This window comes from Muntiacus reevesi, chromosome 15, assembly GCF_963930625.1.
Source record: "Muntiacus reevesi chromosome 15, mMunRee1.1, whole genome shotgun sequence".
In the NCBI taxonomy this organism is placed as follows: domain Eukaryota; kingdom Metazoa; phylum Chordata; class Mammalia; order Artiodactyla; family Cervidae; genus Muntiacus; species Muntiacus reevesi.
The window spans coordinates 18509803-18529744 of record NC_089263.1 but is presented as its reverse complement, the minus strand read 5'-3'; the positions used below and the strand labels follow the sequence as shown (position 1 = coordinate 18529744).

The window sequence follows — 19942 nt, the reverse complement described above, 5'->3', positions numbered from 1 at the left end:
ACTCCTAACCTTTTGACCTTAGAGAAGGCCCTTGATTCACCAAGCCTTAGTTTTTTCATCTCTAGAATGGGGTTAGCAGTGGTGGCTCAGCTGGTAAAGAATTCGCCTGCAATGTGGGAGACCTGGGTTTGATCCCTGGCTTGGGAAGATCCCCTGGAGAAAAGAATGATTACCCAATCCAGTATTCTGGCCTGAAGAATTCTCTGGGTCGCAGAGTCAGACCCGACTGAGTGGCTTTCACTTTAGTTTTTTCATCTCTAAAATGGGATTAGCAGTACATCTACAGTCCATTTTATGAAATCCACGGAGTTAGATATGCTCAAGAATTCAGGATGTTTTCAACTCCAGTTGCATATAGTGCGTCTACTCTATAGGACATCCCACCCCACCCCACTGGGGTCTGAAAGCACTTGTGATCAAACACATTAGTGTTTCTGAAACTGAACTTTTAAATAATCATACTAAGTGAAATAGAGATCATAATTTGTCTCATGTCTGTTCACATCTAATTTTGTTACCAAATAATTAAAAACAAAGTTTTTTTTCAATTTTGACACACGTGAAGGGTTGGGACTGTAGAAAGGACCATCCTACCCTGTGTCTCTGTACATAACGACACACAGCTCAGAGGGATCCAAAATGTTCCTGGTTTGAGGCCAGACCCACCCTGCTCTGAACTTTTGGATAAGACAAGTCTTGTGACAAGGCCAGGGGTGATGGGTGGGGAGAATCATCTTGGATCAACTGTGCTGTTACCCAACTGTCTGAGTCATTGGTTCCAACTCCACAGATCTTGAGTAGCAGCTGTCACAGGACCCTAGGCTCTTTTCAGATGTCTGATTAATCCACCTCCAAAGCTGGATCTTTCTCTGGTGGGTCCTCAGTGAAGACCCAGACTGATGACAGGGACCAGCCTGACCATCAGGCTCACCATGAGCTCGTCCTCTGGCCTGGCCTCTGCAACCATCTTGGGCTACTTCCTCCGCCTGCTGCAGCTGCTCTCCACCTGCCTGGCCTTCTCGCTGGTGGCTACCACTGACACTTGGAGGGAGACCATAGGTAACTGGTCCATGTTCATCTGGTGCTTCTGTTTCGTCGTGACCCTCCTTACTTTCATAGTCGAGTTATGTGGGCTCCAGTTCCTCTTGCCTTTTTCCTGGGACGATTTTCTCATCAACTATGCCTCCTACTCCACCCTCCTCTGCCTCTCGGCCTCCATCATTTACCCCACCACGTACATCCAGATCGTCCCTCGTGGCAACTCCCGGAACCATGCCATTGCTGCTACTGCTTTCTCCTGCCTCGCGTCTGTGACTTATGCCACTGAAGTGGCCTGGATCTATGCGTGGCCCAGCCAGATCACCTGCTACGTGCTCCCCATGCCGGGACTGCTCAAGGGGCTAGAGAACTTCGTGGCCTGTGTCATCTTTGCCTTCATCAGCAACACCTCCCTGTACCTGCACCAGCCGGCCCTGGTGTGGTGTGTGGCCGTGTACTCCATCTGCCTCTTCCTGGGGGCCGTGGCCCTCCTGCTGTATCTGAGAGGCTATAGCAACAAGTTGCCCATGTGCTTCCCCATCTTCCTGTTGGGGTTGGCCCTGCTCTCCGTCTTCCTCTACGCCAGCGCTCTGGTCCTCTGGCTGCTCTACCAGTTCGACGAGAGTTTTGGTGGCCAGCCCCAGCGGTCCAGTGATATGAGCTGCCGCCATCAATTCACCCACCTGGTGTGCATCTGGGACCAAAGACTGGTTGTAGCCATCTTGACAGCGGTCAACCTGCTGATTTACATGGCCGACCTGGTGTACTGGGCCCGCTGGGTCTTTGTTAGGGACTGAGGACCAGCCCAGGGACTCCTGATCCCCTCTGCTCACAGGAAGTATCTTCACCGAGCTCTGGAGTCCTCTGATGTCTTCCTCCTGACTCCCTCTCTCCCTCCTCACATCCTTCCCCACTGACCTATCTTTTCTGTTTCCTTCCCTCCTTCTGTTCTGTCTCCTTCCTGATTTGTGTGGTTGCTCACACCCTGTTTTACTGTTTTCTCTTGCTGCTCTCATCTTTTCTACATTTTCTGCTTTCTACCCCTTTTCTGGTCATCCTTGGTTTCTCATCTCCTGTGTCCTGATCACCTCTCCCCATTTTCCTTCTTCTGATCCATCAGGACCTGAGACTTCTTCATTCTCTGCTCACCGCCCCCTCCTACCTCCTAAGGTGCTGACTCCAAAGCACACAGCCCTCTGTGCAGCTGTTCACACCCTGGGCCTCCAGAGGTCCTCATTGCCAAAGTCTGTCTGTCCCCCTGGGGGTGTCTTAGTTGGTGTGTGTGTGTGTTTTGGGGTGGGAGTATGTAGATAGGCATTGGGCTCACTTTCTCCCAGTAGAGGGGGGTGCACAGTGTGCCTCGCCCATTTAAGTTGAAAAGAAGTATCTGGAGGTCAATAATGTCCAACGGGCAGGATACTCAAAGCAGAGACCTTCGATCCCTGGGCCCCACCTGGCGCTCAGCCTCACCTGAGATTGACTCCAGAATTTTTGCAGGCTTACTAAACACCGACTGACTAAAGGGAATTTTACAGGAAGCCAGGAGTGAATGCCTTCCAGCACAACTACTCTCTGTGGAATCAAAGGAGTTCTTGATGAACCCCAGGGTCTTGAAGACACCTGTCTGCCATGTTGGTGAGGGGCAGTAATGTGGCCCTCCTGTCTCAGTGATCAAAACAGCTTGTCCTGCCTCTGCAGGGAGAAGAGCATGGATCCACCAGCCTTAGAAGTGATGTAAATGTGGACAAAGAATTCTGCCTGCATTTTCAGAAAATGGTGAATTATCTTGTCCATCATGTCCTCAGTGCGTCAGCCTCTGTTTCAGCCCTAATATCCTATCCTAAGGGGAATTCAGGATGGAGAAAAACAAGGTACTGATCCTAGAAAGTTAAGATGCATATCAGAGGATAATTTCTGTGAGCCCAGAGCACTGTATCTTCCCATACATAGAAAAGCAGTAAAATCATTGACTTGAGACATCTGTTTTTTTGTGATCAGCAATAATCTATTGATTTTAACTACATGTGTTCCTCCAGCCCCAGTAAAATCTTCTGTATATCCTGACTTCTCCCTTACCTCTTTGGAACAGTTCCTCAGAGCTATCTGAGAGTGTCTCCTTGGCTAGAGTCCTCAGTAACATCTCCAAATTAAGCACAAATTTGTGACTTTTAGGTTTTGCTTTTTTTCCCCTCCAGTCAATGGTTTTGGTGACTACAGAAGGCACCCAGGGAAAGCTTCTCCTCTTCTCCTGAACTCTATGAAGCACTGAGCCTTCTATACCACCAGAGGCCTCTTGCGCCCATCTGCCTCCTTAGGGAGTCCAGATGAACTGAGGTGAGTCTCTCTTGGGTTTTGGACTTCCTGTTATTGTCTGATAATCCTAAATTTTATTCTGTGGTGTTAAGCTCCTCTCTGGAGGAGTAGGTTCTCCTTGAAACTTAGTTTCGAGAAGCAGTAACTGGTTTATCTTCAGTTAAAAGATGTGGGAAGATTTTGCTCAGTTGAAACACACTGAATGGTAATGAAATAAAATCCATATTTATGGCAAGTTGAGAAAAATTTAAGCAGAAGACTTTTCTCTGCCCATTTGGGTCTCCTCCTTCACTTTTTTTGTGTATTGTGCATCTGCATGAACTAGGCCTCCTTGGGAGACAACGTTTTTTCTTGATTTCATCAAAGATCATGGTTTCTTATGAGATAATCTTCCTTCTTAATTCTGTGAGGGACCAAGATGACCCAGGCTTCTCAGGTATATTCTTCCCAGCAGTAAAGAATCCACCTACCAATGTAGGAGATGCAAGAAACACAGGTTCAGTCCCTGGGTTGGGAAGATCTCCTGGAGGAGAACATGCAACCCACTCCAATATTCTTGCTTGGAAAATCCCATAGTCAGAGGAGGCTGGCAGGCTACAGTCCATCAGATCACAAGAGTCAGACAAGACTGAGCATGAACAGCATGACTCATACCCATTGTTCTCTTTGTTTGTGTAGATCTGGATTGAGTAAACTGACAATAATATATCATTTAATGTATAACTCTTTGTCTCGAAAGCTTATACAACTGTGCTTTGACTCATAACAGGTGGAACAGTTCTCAGAGAGAGTTTTGAAAGACTATCTCTTGGGTTATAATCCTCCAGGTTAGCTCAAATAAAAATTTCTGCTTGTTTCTTAGATCGACTATGATTTTTTTCATGAACATTGGATTATTCTCAGTTGAAGGACACTAGGAATAGTTTATTATGTCCATACAGAATTTATACTTACAAGTATCTGCTTAATTGATAATTAAAGGAAATCTCACCTTAAATTGGCAAGATTGGGGTTCTTTTGACATTGCAAAATTAATATATTTTTGCATGTGCAGCTAGAGAAACCAGCTTGATAAACCATCCTTTAAAAATTCTCACTTTAAAGGAACAAAAGCCCTGTAGTGAAAACTTACATTTCTCTTCCTGTGTCTTTGCGATTAAATGTACCTAATCTTAGGCATTTCCCCACTCTTCCCTGTGTTTTAAAAGCTTGGTCTCTATTATCCAGAGGAACTCATATGGCAGCCAGTGAAATACATTGGGATTACAAGGAGACTTTTTGTCTGGCTCTGCCAACTCTCAGGGAAATTAGTCATAAGGGATCCCAACCCATAAGGGTCCTTTGTCATCTTAACCTTCTTTTTACCTTCTCATACTATTTTTGGGAGTAAACTTCCTACATTTTGTGAAGGCTACATCCTTTGCACCTTCTTGTGGTGGCACCTCCTTTTGTTTTTGGCTTTGGTGGGTCTTTAAAGCAGCTCTTTGTTGCTACACAGAGCTACCCTCTCGTTGCAGTGTGCGGGCTTCTCATAGCAACAGCCTCTCTTGTTGCATAGCACGGGCTCTAGGGTGTGTGGGCGCAGTAGTTGTGGTGCACTGGCTTAGTTGCTCCATGGCATGTGGGATCTTTCCAGACCAAGGATCGAACCCATGTTTCCTGCATTGGCAGGCAAATTCTTTACCACCTAGTCACCAATGAAGCCCTGAAATAGAACTGTTTTTAATCTTTGGTTTTCAGAAAACCTTTCCTCTTTTGCTGTGATCTACAACAAGTTGTTAAAGTATACGTTTGTAAATAAAGATGTAACATTTATCTTTTTCTCTTTACCTGATCCCTTTAGAACTTGGCTTATCCAGCTTGCTCTCCTGTGGACTTGATGATTTATTGTGACCAGATTACAACTAGTTATACTATTCACTGTTTTAATTTGTTGTCTCTTACTATTTTCAAATTATGTATGCCTCATGCCCCTCCCTGCTGTACTATGACTTTATTAATGCCACTGCTCTATCACTTATATTCTGTCTACTTCTAAGATTGCTATCTCTTATTTTACCCAATGTGTAATCAAGCCTTTGACAAAATTAATGATGGCTAAACATGTTATTTTATCATGTATAAAACTCTACATAGAATAACTGTAATACTGCAACTCTAGATTTTAGGAGAAGCAACAAGAGAAAACATTTCCTGGATCACAAAAGACTAGTGAGACAGGTGATCCATAGAATTCTGGGTTATCAACAGGACCTAATCTGAAAAATTAGCGTATTTTTAAGACTAGAAGGAATCCTTGCCTGATTTAGGAACGAGTCTTTCTAGTGTCCACAAACTGGCTATGAAATGCCTCACAAATCTTGGTCAAAATTTGACCAGGAGGAATTGCCAAGGACAAAGAACATGGTTTGCCATTTCAGTAAACAATGGATGTTGCCCTCTATCTATCCATCAGCCACTGCAGCCACCCTCAAAAGTGCAACCAGGGAGGAATTCAGAACGGATAAAAACAGGATACTAGCTCAAGATGATTAACATGCACATCTAATAATTTCAGTGAGCTCACACTCTCTTCCCATAGATAGGAAAGCACTAAAATGATTAACTTGAGGTGCCTGGGTTTTGTGGCTAGCAATAATCTTTTGATGGTCAACTTCATGCTATTTTTTTTTTTTTTTTAGAAAAAATACATGCGTATTCTGGCTCTCCCCTTAGCTCTTTGGAACAGTTCCACACAACTATCTTAGAGGCTGTTTCCAAGGCCATGGACCTCCATAAGTTTCCTGGGTAAAACATAATTTGTAAACTTTAGTTTGTGCCTTTTTTTTTTTTCCAAATTGACATTAACCTGGATTTTTTTCTTCTTTTTCCTGGTTATGAGGGCAAAAAGTACTAGTGGCCCTATTCTTAAACAGAAAGTTGCTTTTCAATTTTTGGGGGAGTGGAGGGGTAGATTAGGGGCAAGCAGAGGGGTAGGTTTGAAACCTGCTGCTATAGTGGAAGGAATTGCCTCACTTGCCTGTGTAGAGCATGCGCACATATGTTTCTATGTCAGATGTTTCTTAATGCTCAGAGAAAGATAAAGGAAAAAACCAAGCAGACAAACAGACAAAACACAAAATCCACAGACCCTGATTACCCAAATTTGCTTAGAATGCAGAAGCAACTAAGCAGGTGTCAATCTTCACCCAAACCAACAGTTTTACAAGCCCCTGCTATTGCCTCCCCACCCCAGAGCCTTAGACAGGGCTCAGCCCTGGGAAACTAGGGGTTGGGCCCCACCCCAATGCCCAACATCTTATCCTGTAGCTCTTAAAGGTCCCTTGCCAGCATCTCAACGCCTGTCTTTAAAGTTCTGTGCCTGCGTGCTTGCTCAGAGTGCGTGTGTGTGTGTGTGTGTGTGTGTGTGTTCATCCGTGCACTCCCATGCACTGAGATCAATGGCCCTTTACAGTAATCAGTAGCCAGAAACACACCACAGTCCTTCTTCCTCTCCTAGTCTCAGAACAAAGCCTCAGAGCCCTGCATCCTAGGGTCACCAGGGACAGAGGGGCCAGGGAAGCAGAGCTGTGGGAAGGGCAGGAGAAGGACCCCACTGTGCCCCTCACTCCTGTACTGATCACATGAGCCATGTGATCTTCAGCCAGGGGCAGGTGCGGTGGGTGGGGAGGGCTCCCAGGAGGCGGTCCCCATGGCAGCTAATCTTAAAAAGTAATGAAATAAAATTAATATGTTAAGGCAAGACAAAAGTTTCATATGGCCAAATACATTTAACACCATGTTAAAAAGTTAAACAAATTTGTTTATTGCAGGACTTCCTAGCGCCTTGAATAAAGCAGTATGCATTATAAAATTACCAATAGCAGGAAGTGTTTCTCAAACTTGCATGGTCAGGGAACACTTTCCATGCAGCATTTTGGACTAGTATTCCATGGGATATCCTTTGGGAACAATTAGTTTCAAGCCTCTGCTGGGAGTGATCCAGCAGTGCTGGCTGGAAAGGCTCTAATGACATCACCTCCCACAGTGGCCCGTCTCATTTGGGGGCATCTTTAATTCCTTAAGGGGTGCAAAGCCCACTTTCCCTGCTCTCTGGAGTTTGAACAGAACAGACCCAATCCTTTTCTTTTTCAGAGTCCTCTGAAAGTTCTGCTATGTCTCTGGATCTTCTGTCTTCACATTCCCTAGACTGAATGTCTCTGCATTAAGCCAGATGCTCCTTCAGGACAGGAACCAGTTTCGCTGTGGGGTCTGTAGTGCCCAGCACACAGCAAACATGCAGTAAATCATTGTTTAGAGCAGAAGTGCATAGAGCCTCCCCGGATTCCTCATGCAACCGCAACTGTGCCCCCATCTCCAGACCTTCCACCCTCCTGGCTGTCTGCGATGATGAGTTGTGGAGCCACACATGGTGCCTCACATGTCTCCAGTGACATTCAGTCTCCAGTGCTCGTTGTTCTATGGTCCCTTGACTCTCCAGATCCCACAACTCTCTTACACATAATCTCGAGATGGCGACTTGTTCCCTGTTCAAGATCTTGCACAAGTTGTTCCCTCTACCTTCAACGTGGCCACCTCTTTTTGTCAGTGTTCAGTTCTCAGTTGAAATGTCACCTGTGTAGGAGGATCTTCCAAAACTCATCTGCTCTGTCCCAGGACCATTGTTCTCTTCATCGTGTTGGTCACTTCCTGAGGTTACCTTGTTAGAGGATTTAACTAGTTTATGGATTTGTCATCTGACGCACCCACTGGAGCAGAGCTCCATGCAATAAGCATGTAGTCTCTGTGGTCACCTCTGGGTCTCTGGGCCAAGTCCATCCAGGGTGTAGTTTGGACAAATGAACAACTGGAATCAGTGATTATTGGAAAGATAAAGTGGATGGGGAGGAAACTTTGGGTGGTGATGGAAAAGTTTATGGGCTTGAGATTGTTGATGGTTTCATGAAGTGTATATTTATCTGAAAATGCATTGAGTTGTATACAGAACAGTTTCATGTCAATAACACTTAAATAAAGAAGTTTTTTAAAAGCTAACACAAAAAAGTAATTAAGAACCCCACATGGTAACATAAAAATCAAGTATAATCTTTGAAAAGACAAAATCATATATATTACAATTATGATAAGGTAGAAATAAGCTTTACATGGGTATACACTCCAAAGAAACACATTTGTGTTACTAAAAAAAATCGATCGTGGAGGTCTTGTCATCTAGGACCACACAGACTCTCCTCCAACATTTCATCATAAATGCTCCTGTCACTGTTCAGCCAGACATCCCAGGGCACAGCGAGGCTGTGAGGTGCTTACCTTCTACCAGAGGCAAACTCAGGAGCTGCGTCTGGCTGCCTGGGCAGCTCGGGGCAGTTGGAGCTGTGAAGGACCCTTGTCACATTTCACTGTGTGGTCACTCACCAGGGTGGGATTGTCTGCCTGAGAATTCTCATGTCTTGATCAGTTCCATCCCTCTTGAAGTGCACGAGCCAGGCCTCCAGGTGCAGGTACAGGAGAAGCACGTGTATCAGGAGGGTCCTCCAGGAGACGCGGAAGCAGGAACCCCGGCTGCCTTCCTGACGCTCTGGCCTCCATTCCATTTTCCTCCTATAGCCAGAGTGTCAGTTCCAAAGTGGGCCCCTGATGGATCAGCCCCTCCCTAGAGAATGTCAGTGAGGCCTCATCACTTACAGCTAAAAACCTATGTCTCTGGCATTCAGGTCCATTCACATTTGGCCCTGTCTGCTGCCCCTGCAACACCTCCCTTCCTCCCCACCTCACCTGTTTTGCCCAGGTAAGACCCAGAAACTTGTGATGACCTGTCCACACCAGGCTGCTTCACAGAAGGGCAAAGACCAAGAACTATCAATCTGGGAGCAATCAGACATGGAGCTGGTGGGATCCTGGAAGCCTTCCTGGAGGAGGTGATTAAAAGTCAAGTCTTTAAGGAGGAAAAGAAGAGAGAAAGAACCTTTAGAATTAATTGATTTGCTCAAGTTTCTCCTGAATCTTCAGTGGCAGAACTGATGTGACCCCTGTTTGTCTGTAGGAGGGAGGAGGGGGGAAGGAGAAAGGAGAATTGAGCATAGATATCTGGAGGCTGGCCTATTTGCCCACTTGGGTCAGGAATGAGACTTTGGGGTGGCGCAAGGTGAGGAGTTGGAGCTGAGACACTTCCCTAAAGCCAGGATCACATGGTCTGCAGCCTCGGAGCAAGGGTAGACAAGGAAAACCAGGCCCTTCAGAAAGAGGAAAGGTCAAGGCTGATACCTACCTCCACAGGAGTTTTTGTTTTTGTCTCCACAAGAGAAATAGAAACTTCAGGTCTTCACTTGTGGATTTTGGCCCCAAATTCTCCATCCTTCAGGTCCAATGGCTTTACAAACTGAGGAAATTAACACAATAGGTGCCAAACAGGTGATTGGCATGGAGCAGAAGCAAGTGCAATTATTCTTTGGTGAAACTTTAGTGAAACTCCCAACACAGATGTCAGGATCCTGCCAGGAAAAGGGATCAGGTAGAAGGGGTCTCACAGTGTAATGACAAAGTACACAAGGGATCAACCCACTGTGAGTCCCAAGAACTCCAGTGAACACAGAACAATCTGAAAAAGAAAACAAATTCACTTAGTATGATAGACACATCAGAAAAAGACACAGTGAAAAAAGGATAGTAAGATTTGAATGAGGACCATAGTGGATTGAAGATTGTCCTCCAAAAAGGTTATTTCTACTCAGAAAACACATTCATTTAGCAATAGGGTCTTTGGAGACTTATTTAGTTAAAGCCTCTGAGATGGAAAGCATCCTGGATGGAGTGTGGAACAAAAATTCAGTGACTGGTGTCTTCATAAGAGGAAGGACAGAGAAGCTTGCACACACAGAGTTGAGAGAAGATGAGCACGTGAAGATGGAGGCGGAGATGGAGTTAAATGGCCACAAGCTGAAGTGGGGAACTGGCTTGGATTGAATGTGCCGTGTGTCAGGCCCTCTGATGAGCCCTTCACATGTTTTTATTCATTATTTAACACAAAGTAGGTATTAAGCCTATTGCACAGGTGGGGAAACTTCAGGATCATTTAGCTATGAAGTGTCTGCCAAAGCTCCAGGGCCTCTTTGTAACGCTGAGTATCCATTTTCCTTCTTCCTACTCTGCCTTTCTGGCACCTCCTCCTTCCTTCCTTTGGTGGCCATGACCTTCCCGGCTCCCTGTCTTCCAGTCCACATGCCTGGCGTTGGGCAGGCGGGGCTCAGTCACACCCAGGCTGTGCTCTGACAGGGACACCATGTCCAGGCTCACAGATTAGAGTGGAGGAGAGGCCGCTGGGAGACTCAGGCAAAACTGCTGATTTCCAGGTGGGGGAACTGAGGCCCAGAGAGGGCACAGGTCTCACCCAGGGCCACACAGCTGGAACCCCCATGCCTCTCCTTCCCCAAGTCCTCCCTCTGTGCCATCAAATGGATCCAAAGCTGTCATTTAACCTTAGGTGGAATCAAGGGTGACTTTGGAGAGGTTGGTGGGCGGGCAATTGGGGAACAGACAGCATGACACCCCAGCTTCCCTCACCCCAGTGCCCCTCCCCACCCCTGCAGTGCCCACGGGGAGGCCCGCAGGCTCCAGGGCTCCACTGGCAATTGGGGATCAAGGAGCTCTGGGAGTCCAGGGAGGTTCTCAGGTTTGCTCTGTGTTTCTCTTTCCACCTCAGCTTGTCCCAGGGTTTATTATCAGCAAAGGTGACAAGGCCCCTGATGGCAGGAAGCTGACTGGGGCTCAGGGTGCTGGCCCTTCAGCCCTGGGGGTCTCTCAGCAAATAGTCCCTTGGAAACAGGGCAGCTGTCCCTGAGGAGGGGGCGGGCTGAGAGGGGCTTCACTCCCCCAACACTGGACCCTGGAGGAGCCCCTGTGTGAGTAGGACTGCAGCCCTGGATGGCGGGACTGCCTTGGGCAGGTGACCTGGGCAATTCCATGGTCTCCAGGGTCCCTGCCGCTCTGGCCACGTGTCCCTGTCACAGCCATGAAACCCCTTTAGGCCCCTGTTCTCCTGTCTCAGTACCAGCCCAGGCCCCTCCTCCATGGGGAAGGTTGGCTCCATGCCTGCATCTCTTCTGGGTCAGAAGACACCTACTGGGCTGCTTCAGGGCCACTGGGACCCTGCAATCCCTCCCTCCAACCCCCACTGCCCCCAACATCTCCACTCTGCCTCCCCCGCCCCCACCCAGCCCCGGGTGCATCCTCAGGGCTGTCACCTCCCAGGGGTCTAGCAGGTAGCTCCTCTTTCAGCTCCTGCTGTTAAAAAGGGGTTAGATTCTCACATGGATGGCAGCTTTGGAGCTTAAAACCTGGCATTTTAATATTTGTTTCTTGGTTCCTCCAGGACACTCACCTTGGCGTCATGCTGGGCTGGTGTCTCCCTTTCTATGTAGGGAAGCGTCACCTGTTAAGGCAAAATTCCCCAGGGTGGGGAGGATTTACAACAGTTGCTACTTCCCATGGCATCTTGTCCCCACAGCCTTGCCCTCAACCCATGGCTCTTCTCTGTTCACCCCTGGAGCTGCCCTCCCCCGGGTGGAGCTGTGTCCCTCAGACGGCAGCTCCTTCTAGTGATGCTGCCGGGAGGTGAGACAGGGACACGTGTGTCTTCAGGTGCTGTGGAAGGAGACTGTGGCCCTGAAGGTGGGTCCTGGGTCCCAGAGCCCTGAGCTTTGGTGCTGGGCTCCCACCCACAGGCCCTGCTGACATGTGCGCAGTGGAACAAAAGGTTCAAACTCACAGCTTTGGCATTTTCATCTGAAGTTCCCACTTCCTAGGCATGGGATCTTAGGGTAGAGATTTTTTTCCCTCAAGCATTAGCTTTCTTATCTGTAAAATGGAGTTAGCAGTACAATCCATAATGCCTTTTATGAAATTCTTGGGATCAGATATACTCCAAAATTCAGAATTTTTCACCTTTAGGCAGGTGACATGTTACATCTACTCTAGATGACCTCACACCCCACTGGGGTCTGAAAGCATCTTGCAATCACAGTAGTGTTTCTTCAACCAAACTTTTGAACATTCACACTAAGTGAAATAAATAAAGGCCATAAATTGTCTCATGTCTGTTCAGATCAAATTTGTTTCAAATGACTTTTTAAAAGTTTTATACATTTTTCAGAGCCTTGAAGGGTTGGGCTTGCAGATGAAGGACCATGTGTCTCCTTAGATAATGGCACATAGCACAAAGACGTAAAAAATGTTCACGGTTTGATGCCAGACCCAACCCAGCTGTGAGGTTTTGGATAAGACAAGTTACCCGGCAAGGCCAAGGGTGATGGGTGGGGAGAATCATTCTGGAGCGGCTCTGCTGTTACCCAGGTGTCTGGGCCACTGGTTCTAACTCCACGGATTCTGAGCCTCATCCATCACAGGACCCTGAGCCTTTCCCTGGTTTCTGACTTAATCCACCTCCGGAGCTGGATCTTTCTCTCGTGGATCCTCAGCGAAGGCCAGGGCTTACCCGGACAGTGACCAACTTGACCATCTGAACCACCATGCCCACCACTTCGTCGTCCCCAGGCCTTTGCTCCTGGACCATCATGGGCTGCTCCGTCCGCCTGCTGCAGCTGCTCTCCACTGGCGTGGCCTCCTCCCTGGTGGCCAGCGTGGGCACTCAGCGGGTGGGCGTAGATAACTGGTTCATGTTCTTCTGGTGCTTCTGCTACATTGTGACCCTCCTCATCATCATTGTGGAATACAGTAAACTCCGGTTCCACTTTTCCTCCCACTGGTACAACTTCCCCATCAACTATGCTTGCTATGCCGCCCTCTTCTGCTTCTCAACCTCCATCATCTCTGCCACTACTTACGTCCCGTTCTTGCCTCAGGGCCCCACCCGGAACCACGCCATCACTGCCACAGCATTCTCTTGCATCGCTGCTGTGGCTTACGGGACTGAATTTGTCTGGACCTGGGTGGGTCACCGGCCCAGAAGGATCATCACCTATGTGCATATGGTGCATGGCCTGCTCAAGCTGCTGGAGAACTTTGTGGCTTGCATCATCTTCGCCTTCATCAGCAACACCTCCCTGTACCAGCACCAGCCGGCCCTGGTGTGGTGTGTGGCTGTGTACTCCACCTGTTTCATCCTGGGGACCCTGGCCATCCTGCTGGGCTTGGTCTACTGTGACAACTGGCTGCCCATCCGCTTCCCCGTTTCCCAGTTTGGGCTGACCCTGTTTTCCGTCCTCCTCTACATCAGCGCCCTGCTCCTCTGGCCGCTCTATCAGTTCAATGAGGACCTGGGCGGCCAGTCCCAGAGATCCAGTGATATGACCTGCAGAGATGAGTTCACTACTTACGTGTGCAACTGGGACCAGCGACTGGCTGTGGCTGTCCTGACAGCGGTCAACCTGCTGCTTTACGTGGCCGACCTGGTGATCGCCAGCTGCCTGGTCAGTGACAGGCTCCACCCACAGGCTCCAGTTTCCCTCTACTTATGGAGCTATTTTATCGTCTGATGTCATCTCCCTGGCTCCCCTCTCTCCCTCCTCACATCCTTCTCCACTCACTTCACTCTCCTTTCTGTTTCCTTCCCTCCTTCTGCTCTGTGTCCTTCCTGTTCTGTGGTTGCCCACACCCTGTTTTGCCTCTTTCTCATTTTTCCTACATTTTCTGCTTTTTACCCCTTTTCTGGTCGTCCTTGATTTTCTTGTCTCCTGTGTCCTGACCCCCTCTTCCCATTTTCCTTCTTCTGACCCATCAGGACCTGAGACTCCTTCCTTCTCTGCCCACCGCCCCCTCCCGCCTCCTAAGGTGCTGACTCCACAGCACACAGCCCTCTGTGCAGCTGTTCACACCCTGGGCCTCCGGAGGGGCCTTGTTGGCAAAGCACATCTGTGCCCTCGGCGGTGCCTTAGTTGGTGTGTGTGTGGGGAGTGGTTTGGGGCGGTGGTGGGCACCTAGTGATTGTGTCCCCTTTCTCCCAGTGGTGGGCGCTGTACAGTGTTCTTCCCTTCTAACTGAATAAAAGCAAAATAAAACTCACAGGGTTAGTAATTTCCAGTGGGAAGGAGGCTTAGAACAGGGAACCTGGATTCTGACACCCCACCTGGATTGCTTAGCCCCACCTGAGACTGGCTCCAGAACTTTTGCAAGCTCACTAAATACCTGCTGCCTAGAAGGCATCTTAGGGGAAGCCAGGGGAGGATGCCTTCCATCCCAACAACTCTCTGGGTATCAAACAAGTGTAATAGAAAGCAAGCTCTTGTGCCTTATGCACTGTAAGGCCAAACAATACCAAAATGTCTGAGTTTGGAGTAGAAAGAAAGGTTTACTACAGGATCATGGGAGGAAAAAGGTGGCTCATGTTTAAAAGCCCTGAACTCCCCTAAGAATATCAGCATATTTAAAGGCCAGGTGAGGGAGGAGGGTCTCAGGATAGCGAGCAGCTCCTATGCAATGCTCTGATCCTTACCTCCAGGAGAGGCCTGGGGGCTGTGTGCTCAAGGTCTTAAAGTCGTTCTGTTTAGTTCAGTTTAATTGCTCACTCGTGTCTGACTCTGTGACCCCAAGGACTGTAGCATGCCAGGCTTACCTGTCCATCACCAACTCCCAGAGTTTACTCAAACTCATGTCCACTGAGTCGGTGATGCCATCCAACCATCTCATCCTCTGTCGTTCCCTTCTCCTCCTGCCTTCAATCTTTCCCGGCATCAGTGTCTTTTCAAATGAGTCAGTTCTTCACACCAGGTGCCAAAGTATTGGAGTTTCAGCTTCAGCATCAGCCCTTCCAATGAATATTCAAGACTGGTTTCCTTTAGGATGTATTGGTTTGATCTCCTTGCAGTCCAAGGGACTCTCAAGAGTCTTCAACACCCCAGTTCAAAAGCATCAATTCTTCGGCGCTCAGTTTTCTTTATAGTCCAACTCTTGAAATGGTTAAGGTGTCACATTCACTCAGGGTTTTTCACATCTGTAAAACAACTCTGGAAATGTGCCTCAGATAGTGTTTTCTAGGTACTTCAGAAGGAGCTAAAGCAGAGGATTTGAGGGAGGGATTTCCAGTATTCTTGATTGGAGAATCCCAGAGGAACCTGTGGGCTACAATCCATGGGGTCACAAAGAGTTGACACAACTGAGCGACTGACACTTTCTTTCTGGTCCAAGAAGCCCCCATAGGGTCCTGCTCGGTTACAAAAGAAATGATCAAAAAAATCTCATGGTCTTGGAGACACCTGCCTGCATGTTTGGGAAGGGCATCCCTGTGGCCCTTCTGCCTTAGTGTATCCAGGCCCCTGCAGGAAGAAGTAATGGCCACTGCTAGCCTTAAAGGTGATGATAGAATGGGTATTTTTTGTTTTGTTTTCCTAGTCTGGGTGGCAAAAATTACTGGGTGACCCTATTCTTAAAGGGAAAGTTTCTTTTCAAATTTTTCTTGGGAGTGTGGGATGGGTGGATGGGAAAGGAGGGAGGCGGGCAGGGCACAACATTTAAAAGAATGACATAGCCCAAGGACAGGACATAAATTGATTATTACTGAGGTGGGGGATAGATGGGCCCCTGGACTGGACAGCTGGTATTTGTCAAATGGGCTAAAACTGAAGTTCTGTTCTCACCCAGACACTCCAAGGACAAAGCTAGTGGCAGAAGCTGAGCAGAGTTAAGCTAGTGGCAGAGTTAAAGCAGAGATAAGGTTCCCACTCCTGAGGTCAAGGAAGACTTCCCCGTCTGCACATGTGGAAGGATCCTTGTAGTTCAAAAAGGAAAAGGGCAGCACCCCATAATAAGTGTGGACATGCACCCACAAGCTTCTGCATTGGGATTCATCTTAGCAAAAAGTTGCAAACATGTCTTGGTCAAATGTAAACAAAGACCTTGAAGGATTATCCTATAGCAACATAAATCACCTCCTATTGCACTCCTCTCCAAGTGTATATTTCTGGCCTCCTTCTGACTTAAATAAAAAAACTGTTTCTCTGTGTGTTTTCCCACGTGTTATGCTGTGTCTCTAATAATAAACTGTGTACCTGTTTTTACGGTTTTTGCCTTCTTGAAACGTTCTTGCTTCCAAACAAGGGAAAGAGCAGGGCCACTTTTCTTCTAGCCTCCAGCCCCTGTTTTTCATCCAGGCGACCCAGGTTCAATTCCTGGGCAGGAAGCTAAGATCTCTCGTCAGGACCACTCACAGCTGTCTCTCCGAGGTCAATGCCAGATTGCTTTAGCTAAAGAAAGTGGTGGGTGAGGCCAACATCTTATTTGCAACAGGCAAAATAGGATGTGGGCAAACCAAACAGGAGGAAAGAGCGAAAGGAAGGAAGGAATCAGAAGTCTGTTTAGAGTTGGATGGGCCTGGAATGAATCCCTTAGGTTCTTAACCTCACCTGGAGACCCTCATCCATGCAGTGGGCTGTTTAGGACACATCCTGCAGGATTGTGCCCTCTCTGGATGAACAGCAGCCAAGGGAGAGGCGGGGAGAGGCTGGATGGTGACAGGAGTCCCCCTGTGGTGCTCAGATTCTAGGCCAGTGGTTTATCCATGACGACACAGCATAATCACGTGATGCTCCGGCAGTGCTTCTCAAACATGGTTCCCGGGCCACCAACAGAACGTCAACAGGGGGTTGAGGGTGTCAACTGAAAAAATAGGACATGAGAGTTGTGCGTTAAGTTTTATTTGGGGCAAAATGAGGACTGCAGCCCGGGAGATAGCATCTCAGGTAGCTCTGAGAAACTGCTCCAAAGAGGCAATTTATATATGATTTTCACGAAAGGGGAATATGTGCAGTCAAGCACATGTTTTCCCAGAAGGTTCCAACTAGTCTCATGAAGCTTTTGCTAGTCACGATGAACAGTGATCACCATGAAGCATTTAGTGCTTTTGTAGATATGAGGAGGTACAAGAATTGGGCTCATAAAATCGGCTCCTGAAAATATCTGTCTGAAGACCTGTCCTGCCAGTACCCCAAGCACAGACTGCCTCATTTCTGCTCTCCACCCTGAACTCCTTTTAGGGGGTGTTGAAGATCAACAGCTGCAGTAGCACATGATTTAATCCTTATAGAGGTAGATGGCAAGTACCAATTTGTAGCTGATGGGGGGAAATTGTTGGGAATGCAGATTCCTGGGTTCTACCTGAGACCTGATGAGTCAGAAATTCTGGGATGGGGCCCAGGAGCCCCCAGGTGATGCTGCTCTTGGTCCAGTGTGAGAACACGGTGCTCAGGTCCTGGGGTGCTAAAAAACTCCTCAGGTGATTCCAATGTCTTAGCTTTCAGAATCACCTCTAGAATGGGACTTCCCTGGTGGTAGTGGTTAAGAATCTGCCTTGCAGTGCAGGGGACAGGGGTTCAATCCCTGGTAAGGGAACTAAGATATCACAAGCCGTGGAGCAACTGGATCCACTGCAACTAGAGAGTCTATGTACTGCAATGAAAGACCCCACAAGATTAAAAAAAAAAAAAAATCCAATGCAGCTAAATAAATAAAAGAAAAGAATAACTCTAGAAGTCAAAATACTAACAGGTTTCTGCCCCAACCCCATTGCCCAATCCCAGCGATTCTGGTTCAGTGAATCTGAAACGGGACCCAGGCAGGGATTAAAAACAACTCAGAAACTGATTCCAATTCATAGTCACTACTCTGGTTTGGACCCTTCTCCCCACACACTACGCAGAGCCTTTCTTCACAGGCTGGGCCCTGCGGCAGAGGATGACTGCTCTCCTAGGTGGGCCTGTGGTGCAGAGAATAATCACAGTTAAAGACATTTGGTGGCCGCTTGATCTATGACAGGCCTGGTGCTTGGGGGTTTGTATCAACACCTCATGAGAACCCTATGAATGGTTACATTCCCCTACTTTACAGATGGTAAAACTGAGGCACAGAGAGATTGAGTCACTCACTCTAGGTCACACAGGTAGCAGAACCAGGATTCCATCCAAGTTCCTCCAGACTCCAGAGACCACCACCTTTGCTTCCTCTTTTTATAAATGAGAGGAGGTGTAACTGAGCAGGAACCCATGAGATCTTCCCAGGACAGGACCCTCTCCGATATCCTCTGCTTTAGCTCCTCTCTGAAGTTTCTAGTTAATAAATAGTAGGTGATGCACATTTCCTGAGATGTTCTGAAAATGTGAAAACCAACTCCCTCTCCAACAAATGGAAGAGGTTAACTGCTTGATGACCAGAAGCACATAGCCCTAGGCCTCCTGGAGCCTAAGGACTGAGTTTAGCCCTGTGACACCACCTTGCTGTCCCACCATCAGCCAATCAGAGAATTGTGCAGGAGCTAATCACAGACCCTACAACACTTCCTGTCCCCAACGTGGCTTTTAAAACAGCTTTGCTGAACTCTTCAAGGAGTTTTTTAGGGCACAAGTCATCTGTCTCCTTGCATGGCCCTACAATAAACCTTTTTCTGGTCCAAACCTCAACGTTTCAGTTTGTTTGGCCTCACTGTACATGGGGCCCAAGAACTTGCACCAACAGAGAGGGATGAGGTGCTGAAGGTCAGCAGGGAGCACCCATCACTCCTCTTGTACCTTTGCCTGGAAGCTCCCCAGTGCTGGGGCGCCAATTTCAAAATGGGATGAATGGACCTCTGAGCCAGGTGCCACCCCCAGGAAATAATACTCACCTCCCTTGAGCAAATGGAACTGGAACAGGGAGGCAGAGGGAGAGGTATTGATTAGTCATGTGGTCTGCTCCCTGGGCCCACAGGATTCAGGATGCTGCCTTCCCGGCTCAAGTGTTCGTCGCCCTCTCAGGGCTGGGTGGTGTCCACCGACACCCAGCTCGGAAAGAAGAAAGAAAAAGAGGAGGATCCAAGGGAATAGAGAGACATGGAACCATTTTATTGCTGAAAAAGCATTTTCCAAAAGCAAGGGAGTATTTGCTCTGGAAAGATGAGGATCTAGTCCTCAGGCAGGGGCGGGATGAACTCTACCAGGCAGGCAGCCCTACTGCTCTCGAATTCTCCTGGAGATGCAGTAGAGCTCCATGGCTGCCCTGGTATCTTCCACCGAGTTGTATCCAGCACACTGTCTGGCAGGATCAGGACTGAGAGGGGCCTGGGGGCTGAATCCAGGTGCCATGGGACCCGGGACTTCCCTGCTCACACCCTGAGTCCAGGGCTGAAGTGGGTCAGCATTGAGTCTCCAAGGGCTCTGATACAATAGTCTCAGCAGGTGCTGAAGCAGGCCTGGCTTCAAGCAGTTCTCACAGGGAGCCCAGGGCCTGGAGAACACGGACTCAGATGTTTCCAGAGTGCTCCTTGCTCAGCATGTTGAGAACAGGGATCTTCAGTGAGTCCAGGAGCTGATACTCTGTCCTCGGTCCCTGGTGCCACAAGCCCAGCAGAGGGGCCCAAACTCAGGTCCATTCCCCACCTCCTGCACATTCCTGCTCCTCAGACAAGCTCCCCTCCCCCACTCCTCAGGCTGGGGCTAAGGCTTTTCCCTCCCCAGTCCCCCCTTCCTGCTTCCTCCACTAAGACACACCCTTCACCCTCCACTCGGACTTGGTGTCCTGCCTGCCCCCTGTCCTCCGTCCCTGCTCAGGATACCTGCCCCTCTGTGGACACACCCCCTAGATGTGTTGATGGTTAGGTCATGGGTCACCCTCC

At 48.3% G+C, this 19942-nt stretch overlaps 1 protein-coding gene and 1 pseudogene across 1 annotated transcript; both read left to right on the top strand.

Annotated features, from left to right (window-relative positions):
* Positions 1-899: 899 nt before the first annotated feature.
* LOC136147453 (myeloid-associated differentiation marker-like) lies at positions 900-1857 on the top strand (annotated as a pseudogene).
* An 11063-nt stretch (positions 1858-12920) lies between these two features.
* Positions 12921-13841, top strand: LOC136147452 (myeloid-associated differentiation marker-like). Its single transcript, XM_065906876.1, has one exon. The coding sequence runs from the start codon at positions 12921-12923 to the stop codon at positions 13839-13841; it is 921 nt and encodes a 306-aa protein (XP_065762948.1).
* Positions 13842-19942: the final 6101 nt, after the last annotated feature.

Excerpts from the sequence above, each read along its gene's own strand:
- LOC136147452 (XM_065906876.1), top strand. The coding sequence starts at position 12,921 with ATGGGCTGCTCCGTCCGCCTGCTGCAGCTGCTCTCCACTGGCGTGGCC.